The sequence below is a fragment of the Paralichthys olivaceus genome, chromosome 5 (genome assembly GCF_024713975.1).
Source record: "Paralichthys olivaceus isolate ysfri-2021 chromosome 5, ASM2471397v2, whole genome shotgun sequence".
Lineage (NCBI taxonomy): Eukaryota > Metazoa > Chordata > Actinopteri > Pleuronectiformes > Paralichthyidae > Paralichthys > Paralichthys olivaceus.
In genome coordinates, this window is record NC_091097.1 from 10,488,178 (window position 1) to 10,499,584 (window position 11,407).

At 44.0% G+C, this 11,407-nt stretch overlaps 1 protein-coding gene across 5 annotated transcripts; it reads right to left on the reverse strand.

Moving 5' to 3' along the window:
* Nucleotides 1-1,793: 1,793 nt before the first annotated feature.
* raver1 (ribonucleoprotein, PTB-binding 1) lies at nucleotides 1,794-11,144 on the reverse strand. 5 transcript variants are annotated; one of them, XM_069524663.1, is made up of 15 exons: nucleotides 10,721-11,144; nucleotides 9,627-9,693; nucleotides 8,194-8,663; nucleotides 6,689-6,880; nucleotides 6,462-6,582; nucleotides 6,286-6,386; nucleotides 6,128-6,163; nucleotides 5,636-5,714; nucleotides 5,099-5,292; nucleotides 4,911-4,992; nucleotides 4,660-4,802; nucleotides 4,388-4,459; nucleotides 4,124-4,258; nucleotides 3,862-3,927; nucleotides 1,794-3,727 (listed from the first exon to the last, which is right to left on the reverse strand). In XM_069524663.1, the coding sequence occupies exons 1-15, from the start codon at nucleotides 11,042-11,044 to the stop codon at nucleotides 3,581-3,583; spliced, it is 2,229 nt and encodes a 742-aa protein (XP_069380764.1). In that variant the 5' UTR covers nucleotides 11,045-11,144; the 3' UTR covers nucleotides 1,794-3,580. The 5 variants fall into 5 exon arrangements, with proteins under 5 accessions (XP_069380764.1, XP_019950273.2, XP_069380763.1 ...); XM_020094714.2 differs by having other exon boundaries at nucleotides 6,092-6,163; XM_069524662.1 differs by having other exon boundaries at nucleotides 5,636-5,717; nucleotides 6,092-6,163.
* Nucleotides 11,145-11,407: the final 263 nt, after the last annotated feature.

The following is an 11,407-nucleotide window of genomic DNA, read 5'->3' on the forward strand; positions in this document are numbered from 1 at the left end:
AAAAAAACAGGGGTGTTTCCCTCTCAGCCTTGCTGTTGTTACTTAAGTGACATGCCATGACAGGCCCAGACATCAGGTATAATTGTTGCCCTCTGAGAAATGTCACAAACAATATCAGTGGGGTTTTTTTAAAAGAGAGGGGAGGAGAGTTTTATGACCAATGTTCTGCATTTGTGTTTTTGCCCCTTAGGGGAAAGCTCCATTAACAGCAGAGCTCCTCGAGGCTCCGCGGGGCCACGACAATAGCAGCTAATCAAAACCTTTCTTCCTGATGGCTGCTGAGGGACGGAGCACCTCTTATCACTGCCTCTTGCCCCTCAGCACCTCAGTCTGAAGGGTGAAGGACAGTAATGCAATAGTTCAATGTTGCCACAGTTGCTGCCTAATAAAAGTACAATTGCCCGGCCATTACCTCCAGGGTCTGTTTAACAGTGAGGCTGCCAACACAGGAACCACGCTGACATTTCAGCTCCTTCTTTAGCCCATTTACATTAATTAAATCTGAATGTCATCAGGCTCCATATACAGTCTTATCACCCTGGAATTTCCCACTCACCTCTCAGTTTGAAGGTAGTTTTTATCTTTTATGAGCGACCTGTTATCCGTCCTGATAGCTGATAACTGAGTGATTGTATTTGCCGTTAAATAATTGTTCATCCAGGGAAGACAAATTATCCTCTCAGTAGTCACCTGCTTAACATTCATGCAGGTCTGATGGAGCCGAGGGAAGCGACGCGCAAGTTATGTGACTGATAATCTGTAGTAAGTGAAAGTACACAGGAAACGTGCTGTGCTCAAAGGCACCTCACGCAACACCAATACAGCTCTTGTTGAAGTTTTCAGCCTCCAGTTTGTTTTCATCCATGTTGGGCAACAGAAGACGAGATCTCGCTGTCGAGTTTACAACCAGGACATTTACTTTGGGATGCTTTCTGCTTAATTTGTGTACTTTCTGTCTACAACACACATTCTGCTAAACTATGTCTGCAAATGTGCAGAAGCTGTTATTCTTTTTAATGATATTTTGGGGGCCTTAAGATAATGTATATTATGAATTGGCACTATACAAATAAAATTGAATTACAACATTATTTGATAAGGCCAAATAAAGCGTGAGAGCAGGGGAAGATATGTAGCAATCAGTAGAAACCCAACATGCAGCAGGACTCAAGCAAGTACATGAAGAGCCTGCCCCAACCTGGTTGATGCCAGGATCTTTTTTCAATGTTTTTTTCTTTTCCATCATCAACACGGCTTATCCTGTTGACAGGGGGAACTCCACCCCTCCATTGGCATTGTGGTGAGTAGATAATGAGTGAATTTTCAGTTTTGGGTGAACCATCCCTTTAATAAAACAATGATCTGACTTGAGGAAACTTAGATGGTGCTCTCAACAATACACCTCAGTGTATGTCTGATACCAGATATTCTACATTATTCAGGTATTGAATTGGCTCTCTGTGAATTTATTCGTGTCTTTAGGCTCAGTATAATTAAAACTAAACCTGATTAGGTTTTTTTGCAATATGAAATTGAGCTTTTTAATTTGCTCTTAAGGCACCAATTAAAGCAGATCTGTTAAAAATTAATTTGTGAATCACAGTCGAAAAGATTAAAACTCTTAAGACAGTCGTTTTAAGAGCTAATTATTTTCTTGCAAAGCAATGACCAGACATTTGCACATGCCCCAAGAAACGGGTTAAATGTTAAGACAAAAAAGAAACATTTTCATGTCAGATATGGATCAACCTCTGTTTATATGTTGAATGGATTAAATGATGATCTCACGACAATGAGTTTAAATAACATTTACTTGCTCATGTCTCTCACACACACATACAGAGACAACCAATGGCGGTACAGATGAGAGGATAGCAGTTAGAATCGAATCAATCGAAATGAAAGATGATCATGAACAGTACAGCTGCATCTCTTGGTCCATACACAACATGAGCAGTCTGCTATGGCGCCACTTCAGCTATCGAAACATACAGGCAAACAAAAAAAAAACAGAGCAGCAAATTCATTCAGAACACCAGACCAGAGGCAGGTATGATTCAAGAAAACCAAAGTTTTAAACTTTTGGGGCGAGGGGAAATGATCAAGCTTTAACTATTTACACAGCAAATAACACAGAAATGGTAAATGTAGATGGAAGCCAACACAGGGCAGGATGAGATCACAGAGAAAACACCGCTAAGGCTCAAGTGTTGCCAGCAGAAGTCAGAGGTAATGGGTTTTCACAATCAAACTGTCAACCATATAGTTATTCACAAAAAAATAATGAAGAAAAAAAAGAAAAACAAGGACAGTCATGTCACTGACCCATCACCTGCCAGTAGCTTCCATTGTTATATCCTCAGACAGACTTAACTCGCACCATTACTGGGAAAACTTGAACATCGGCTGCATCCAACGTTCCAGCTGTCACAGTCTAGAGATTTATCATTTCAGTCAGGACACCCACTGAGGTTCCTTTGTTCACTATGAACTTGCAGCTTGAGAGACGGCACACAGCGGATGTTCACTGCCCCACCCAACCACTAAAAAAAACAAAGGTGTGTGGACTTTTAAAGACATTCAAAATTTAACTTGGCAAACAACTCACATAAAAACACAGAAAATATAAACTCCCGGAGACTTAGAAAACTGCATCCTCTACAGGTGAGAACAGATAAGCATTGTGACCTGAGCCCTCCGAGTGCACCAAGGAACAACCAGTGTAGAGAACAGACTCCGTAAACAAGTTTGGAGGGTGTGGATCAAAAAAAAAAGACAAACAACGTGGAAAAAGTTCAGGCTTGAGGGAAAATATGCTAGAATGGTAGAACGCTTCACCTTAATAATACACAGGCAGGTACATGCAGCTGTCAGCAGCTGGATGGAAAGCTGAATGTTAACTGATGAAGAAAGGCCTGATTCCATAAGAGTCATATGGTAAAATTAACCTGTGGAAGGAACAAAGGGGAAAACTAAACAAACACCACAACACAAATACACCATCTCATTAAACAAACTACTGAACTTTTTACATGGAAACAGGAAGGCTACTTAAAGAGCCTCAGAAGTAAAGCTAGTTCTTAATTCTATGGAATTAAGAATTATATCCCTTTGTCTGATGGTGCGGACAGCTTTTCACTTTAGAGATATTAAACATTACAAAATTTAAACTGGCCCAACTATCTGTAGCTCTGCATAGAAACCACACTCAACACAGGAATAAAAAAAAATGCTGAAGAGAAAAGACTTCTTTAGCTAATTAACCTTTTTTTTTTTTTTCACTGTACAAGTTGTTCAACAGAAAATTAAAAATCACAAGAAAAAAAAGAAAAAAGTAAAAACTTAATTTACCAACACACTAAAATCATATATACACAAAAAAGAAAACACAACCAATAATTCTCATGGAGAGACACGAGTGTCCAGATAGCAACAGGCCGCACTCTTCAGCGCCCTCCAGGGGTCACTCAGAAGAGTACACATGAGACAAATCCAAGGACTGCAAAGTTAATTGAAGGAAATGCCATTGTGTCCAAGCTGCTTAATGGCTAACTGTACAGTATGAAGTATTCAACTGTATTTAAAATATACGCTTCCGCTTTAGGTAGGAGTCCGCATAATGGCCACCAAGGCCTTGGGAGTGCTGGCCCACGTAGCCGCCCTCTGGGCTGGGCTCCGGAGACGGGATCAGCCGGGAGAACAAGCGCTTGTGGCTACCAATGGGAGTCTATAATTGTCGGCAAAAAAATAGAAGGAAAATTAACAGAGTGCAACACAACAACAAAGTGGATTCATTTAAAGCAAAGAAATGTGAACAAAAATGTAAAGCTTCAAAAGAAGTCAAGAAAGGGTCTTAATTACCTTCACAGCATTTCCCAGGCCTGGGGGATAGTTAGTAGTGTGACTCACAGGAGGCATTCCCACAGCCTGAGGACAAACAACCATCTTTCAGTGACCTCATGCACTCAAAGCAGAGCATTCATTATTGAACATGGGGTTATTCTTAGAATGTAACCTTCCACTTTTTTATCTCTTCCTGCGTTACCTCTGTGTTCTTGCACTGACGAGTAATCGATAGAGTGAAAATCTGAAAAAAAAAAACTGTCCAAAACATAAGATTTACCCTGTTGAGGTGAGTGGTGGGGAGGCTCCCGTTACTGGAGGCCTCGGGCCCTGAGCTGAAGTATGAGGACAGGGGTGGGTTGGGAGGGTAACTGTAGGGGGAAAATCGCTCGGTGTAGTCGGAGTGACGAGAGGCCTGCAGGTAAGAAAATCACAGAGATCAGCCCATCTGTTTCATCATGAGCCCAGTGTGTAATTAATCTAACGACATTAAACATTTGCTTGCACCATTTTGAATTTGTTGCATTAAAAAAAAAAACACTACCTGCTGTCCAAATCCTGCCAAGGCTCCAGTATCAAGGTTCTCCTGCTGCTCGTACAAGTGGGCCAGAGGATCCTGAGGCGAAATACCAGATGGGCATAAGGCTTAATCGCATCATATAGCCTACTAAACGAGCAGGCAGGCTGTGCAGAGTGCACAATACTATGAATTCAACAGATCACTATAAGTCATCTAGCAAAGTAGCATTAACTAAGGTAAGAGCAGAATTTTCAAAATATGGCCTCTTTCCACAGACAATGGAGACCGTTGGTTACCTGGTGTAGGGGAGGGTATTCAGGGCTGTAGGAATCCTGATAGCGCAGGCTGTAATTCGGCTGTATGCTCTGCTGTGCGGATTGGTTGGACACATTACTTAGTGTTGGCCTCTTCCTGTAAGGATGAGGTCTGCAGCTTCCTCCTGGAGAAAGAGAGGCCAGATATATGTCACATCCTGAATAAATGAGGTGATACAAACAAAGACTGGTATGTAGGAAACTCAACCACACACTGCAAACAAGAACCTCACCTGACTGAAAACCATTGTTGACACTGAGGAAGGCACTCTGGGGAATTGTCATTTCTTTAGGAGGATCTCCTAGTATGGATATCTGAGAGGAAGAAGAGAGGCGATTCATTTTCGGCGCTCATTTCGTAAAAAACTGGATAAGAACACGAAGCAGAAAGGCATATAAAGGAAATGACTTGGGACCTCACCCCTTGTGCTGTGAGGCCATCTGCCCCCATCATGCCACCCATCATGGGCATAGAGATGCCCTGCAGGGTGGGAGAGGAAGTCTGGGGGAAGGTACATGCTGCTGTGGGAGACTCCTGCTCCCTTGTGAGGGCTCTGCCAAGTGGCATTGGCTTAAGGGGGGCCAGAGGATCCGACTGCAGACCAAGACCTGAGACTACACCACCCAGAGAAATAAGAGAGGAATGATGTAAATTACAATAATGTCATCTTTAATAGTTTGAATATTAAGAGCCCTCTTTCAGGTTTTACATATTAGATTAGCAAAAAAAAAAACAACTATCTTGCAAATTTAAACAAATACATGTTAATGTTTGTACTAAAAGATTTCTATCACAAACTTTTAAGCCTCATCTATTAATTTACTATGTTCAATGTAAAGAATAAGAAGCATGACTAACAGGCAAGTGGTGCAACAGATGTTTCGCATCATAAGCAAAGCAAAAAAACATGCAGTCTGTGGCTTTAGGAGCTACGACTGGAGTCGGCAGAGGCCAAACCTTGGGGCAGGTCTCCGAGCAGATGGACTCCCTGCTGGACGGGCAGAGCAGCCAGAGGATTCTCCCCAATGAGTCCTGCCTGCTGACCGAAGGAGAGAGCGGAGTTCAGTGTCACAAGAGGGTCACACAGCGTGGATACAGCACTTGAGCGGTAGAAAAAAAAAACACTGAGCTACACGAGCACACTCATCAGCACCAAGGCTTACTCACCGCGTATGAAATTATGTTCTCAGAGTATGGTATTAACAATTGTGGTACACCTACCACATCACTCTGCACCACTCAAAAAAACACCCCACACATACACACACAAAAACAAGCTTCACACTTTCCTAGCAAGAGCGTACCCACCAAGGCTCTGAGTTGTCGATCACCAGTCACATAAAAAGACCAGGATCCATCTAGCCTCGCCACCACCACCACCACCACCACCTCACAAACACCATTATCACTCACACAAAGCACTAGGGGGTTTTCTTTATTATGCAGCACCTGAGCCCAAAGAAGATGATTTCCCAGAAAGGCTTGCTGAAGGTAAAGAGGCAAAGAGTGAGGGGAAAAAAGTGCATATGAGTTGGAGAAGATGAATCAAAATAGGCTGAGCGGCTAAGAGGAACATGCCATAGGAAAAGGCAGAAAGGCCGCAGTACCTGCTGTGCCTTGGCCTGGTTCTGAAGTAGCAGCTGGAGCAGGGCAGCGGAGAGGGCGGGGTTGGCCAGCAGTGGCATCGTGGGGGCTGCCCCAAGGAGGCCTGCACACAGAGACAGCATAAGGACCCACAGCGCCAGAAAAAATCCTCAAAATTAAACATTTATTAAGAGCTCACCTTGTTTGTGCCCCTGTGACAGAGGGTTGAGCAGCATCTTGAGGGTGGCTGGGTTGTTAAGGCCTGTGAGTATCTGCATGGCTGTGGGATCAGGGAGGAGACCTTTACCCCTGTTCACAGCCTTGAAGAGAGGAAGCAAAAGACACCATTTTAGCAGTGACATTGCAATGGCAAACTGAATTGTTAACTTTAGAAATGTGGATACAGTCTCAGTAGGACTTATATACCATGGTTTGGGCAGCAATTAGAGCAGCCAACATGCTTCTTCCAGGAGGGCCAGGGGCACAGAAGGACACCCTGATGTGTGTCCCGCCGAGCAGCCTGACATCAGAGAGTCGCTGTGCCTCTTCTGCCATCTCTGCAGTGGCAAACTCCAAAACTGCGAACCGACGAAAACTTCCATCTTGTCCCTGAGCCAACTGTGGAGATGAGGGAAAAATGTCAATGCAGTCTTAGAGAGCTAATTAGACCAAGTTCTACAGCCAAAAAATATTTTTAAAAAAGGGGAATTTCACACCCTGGACACTTTGCCCATAGAGCATCAAAAGAAACATTTGTTTTGGAAAACACAGGGAAATGCACCAGAGTAAAAACTAATGAAATGAAAAGCCCACATCAATGAAAGTGTTGTTTCTTGGTTTTGTTCACTGACATAAATATAAGGTAAGTGGTTAGTCAGAGATTTACTCGCACTGGCAGATTCTAATATACCAGCCTGCCATGCAAGACTGAGACGATTTACTCTTCCACAAAATGTTGAAAATAAAAATGTCCACTTTTTAAAAATGTAGGATGTAGCAAGAAAATTACCATAGATAAGGATTGCCAAAAAGCTAATTTTTAAATTCAACCTTCCACACATACGAGGTTTGTCAAACTTTAAAGGATCCACATAATTTTTTTCCTTAAACAAAAGTTCCAGATCAAATCTAAAAAACTTGACAGCAAGGGATCTTTTCAATATTATATTTAGCTGATGCTTTTATCCAAAGCGACTTACAATAAGTGCATCAACCATGATCAATTACTAAAATAGGCACCATTATGCTGGCATAAGCTGTAGAATTTCTTTCCAACAGCTTACTCTAAATCAGTCAATGTGATTCACGATGAGCCTCATTATTTACTATCAACAGGTTTCACTATTAAGAACTATTTTCCTTTTATATCACATGAACCTTAATGATCCGTTTTTCCCACAATCCTAAAAAAACAAAAAACAGACCCAGCAGAAAGTGCCACTATGCCTGTTGTGCAAAAAAAGGACAAGCCTCTCTCATTCCAGAAAAGCCGGCTGAATGACACCACCTGGGGGAGTCAGGTCATCTCCATAGAAACCAGCAATGCTCATTGCTATAGAAACTTAGAGCGGCCACATGAAAACCGGGTTAGAGGTGAGAGAGTGCAAAAGTTCAAATATGGAGTATAAATACAAAAAGATTCCTGCCATCTATGACTCATCCCTAAGTATATTTCATACACTGTCAGAGGCAGTTGTACTCTGTGATACACGTGGAAGCACATTCATCAACATCCGAGAGGTTTTAATAATAATAATAATAATCATGACTTTGCACCACCAAAAAAAGTAGCGATGGTGAAACAAGTCCTATATCAAGTGGAAGATTGAGCGGCAATAAATCTAATACTCATCGTGTAAATTGCAATCAGGATCATGTAGCCTTAATTTGACAAGAAGCAGTGAGCATGTGTATGTTTGTGTGATTTTGACCTGGCAGAAGACTGGCGCGTGTGTGTCAGCCAGGGCGTTACGGAGGTCTTGGGCTGTCAGCAGGTTCGGGGGCAGGCGGTCGACGCACAGACATTTGGAGTGCAGCAGCGGGTAGGTGAGGGAGCCCACCTCTGTCCAGTGGACGTAGAGCATGCGGGAGCCCAGCTGCTTTCCCAACAGCTCTGACTTGGCCCTGGCTGCCGAGTCCTTCTTCATGTACTCCACAAAACCGTAACCCTTGGAATGCCCGGTGGAGGCGCTGTACACCAGGAAGCAGCGCTCCAGGTTACCGAAAGGCCGCACCAACTCCTCAAACTGCTGCTGGGTGAAAGCACGGGGCAAGTTGGCGATGCATAGCAGAGCGTCTGTTGGCTGCAGCTGCACAGAGATCTCCCGGTCCCTGAGCACATGCTGGTGGAACTCTATGATGGCACACTGGGCCTGTTCTCCATTGAGCAGGGTAACAAACGCTGAGGGTGACAGGAGACAGAGAAAGGAGATAATAAGCACAATTTGGTGTGCAGGGGAGTAAACTTTGTTCAGTCAGCATTAACAACAAGATCTTTTTTCCAGCACATCAGATAGGGAGCAAACTTGTGTTTGTGACAGCATCTCTCCTGGTAAAAGTCAGTTCTGGAGGCATGATGTCACCACACACCAGTGTTTATGTCCCCTAATGGAATCTACAATGGCTGTCAAAGTGGAGGCACTTTACACCTAAAACGTCACATGGAGAGCTTAATGAGTTTGTTACCAGCACTTCCTTCTACAGGGCCTGTGACAGACTCATTGCAGAGCAGACAGGTTTACTAGGACTCTCTTAGAATGCTGCTACATGTGGAGGAAACATTATGTTACCTACATGTTTTGAAGAGGGACAGAAAGGGGGGAAAAAATGTAGCTTATACCTTAAAGTGTAATATTTTATCAGCTAAACAGATGATGTAAAAAAGCACATTGTTTTATTGATACCAGGCATACCCTGAATCTATTATCTGGCTCCAGCAAATGTTTGGCCCGGTGTAATCAGCTGTTATCATCTGGTAGGACACTACTTCAGTCCAAAATTGATGCTTTAATCATTTCTTTACACACATTCAGTTCTCCAAGACGCATCAGCTTTCCCACTTCTAATGACAACCAATCCGTAGTGCACTTAGATCATTATAATATAACTGCTCCATAGAGTTTTTTTGCTTTACGTGTTCAGCATTTTTATCAAGTCAGGAACCATTGATATTTCCATGAACCCAGCCCTACTATGTAACCTCATCAGGAAGATAGTCGCCATTTTAAATACAGACAACCCAAATTGTGTTTGTTATGTTACAGTGTGTTATGTTAACAAATAGATGTTGTGCCACAATCTTATCACTCCTTTGAACTCAAGATGCAGCATCTAACGTCAGGATGGCGAGGCAGTTAAAACCCACCTGTGCCCTTGTATTTGTCCACAAAGCAGTACTTCAAGTCGTAGTTGCACAACAGCTCGTGGACCTCCTGGAAAAGACAGAAGTCAGTGATTTGGACATTTAAAACAACAAATGGATCATATCAGTGTGCATCAGTGACTCAAACAGAACCACACTTTGTGAGGCTAGGTTTGGATCTTAACATTTGTAAAACTGTTTCAACTGCGCATTTTGCTTGTCACACAATTAACCAATTCGTGTCCACAGGGAAGCTAGTAACAAGTGCACCTGTGGGAATGCGTGGGGGGGGGGGATAACTCATTGTTGTAGGAGAAATTGCTCTGAGCTGCTTTTGGCCCATTCACAAACAAAATGGTGACGCTGTCTAGCATTTTCTGAAACGTTTTTTTTTTTGTTGCCCACACGCCTTCCCACCTTTTGTTATATTGCAACTCACATCTCGAACCCCCCCCCCCCCCCCCCCCCCCCCCCCGCAGCACCCCCCCACCCCCCCATCCCCCTTCTGTGTGAACAATGGTACCGCCCGCAGGCCCACCGCTCCCCACGAGTCAGGCACGTTCCAAAAAAAAAAAAAAAAAAAAATGTGGCATCATGATTAAAATCTGTGGCCGCTTCATGGAGCCAGTTTCACCACCAGACAGGCTGAGGTTTGGTTAAAAAAAAAACCAGATCAATGAGCAGAGTCCCAGGAGGTTGGCAGTTTGAATAGTGGAATAAATCACATCTATATGTCCCTGCATTGGTTTCACCTATGAGGCCTGACAGGCAGGTCACACAGGCCACAGATGTCCATTATTGACAGTTATCTGACCACCTAGCTCCTTTAGCCAACTCGACCAAACTAGTTCAAACACAACGCTAATCGCGGTGTTCCGAGGCCAACTCTTAATGTTGTATCCGGTATAAAAAACAGCCAAATCACCACGAACCCAATTAGAAGAGGCAGCTAACGAGTTAAATGGCTAGCGGGGCTAACTTGTGTAGCATGGCAGGCACACTGCAGCTAGGCTAACGCTAGCCAAACGACCCCGTCAATCAATCAATCACACAAGTTTAAAAAATAGTTCATCTGAGCTGTGGGTTTGAACTCGGACCTGGTTGCTGACGTCGGATGGGAGATTCTTTATGAGGATTTTTCTCCGGTTGTAAAACTCCCGGCGAGTTCTCTCCAAGCGGCTCTCGATCTCCTCGGGGCTCAGGGATGTCAGGTCCTCGTCGACCCTCCGTTGACACTCGCGTCCCGGCGTCGGTTCCTCCTCGCCGGCCTCCGCTTCGGAACGCCGACGGTCTCCGGGCATCCAGATCTCGTGATCCGCAGCGAGGTCGTGGTTGTCGTGAAGCGGGCGAGGGGCGAAACTGAGTCCCGTGTCTGTGCTTTCGTCCTGGGCAGCTGCGCTAACAGACACAGCGGCAGCCATCACTCGGGTCGGTGGAAGTTTGGTCCGGTCTGGAAACTCCGTGTGATTTGAGCAGTTTAAACAATACACACATGGCCCCAGCGACGCTTCTCATTGGACGAGAGGGGGACGCATTCTCCATGACTACGACGTAACGGAGGGCGGGGGCGGGGCCAGTGGTCCTGCTCTGAATATATAAACTGCAGATCGATCCGAGGGGCCCCACCAGTCTGCAGGGCCCCACAGGGCCTGTGTAAACAATTAGACAGGTCAGAAGGCCCAGTCTGGCATTTTAATTAAACATGCCAAAAACAAACAGAATAAAAAAATTACACATTTAAAAAATCAGTTTTTCTTAATCGATCCATATTTGTTTGAGCATCT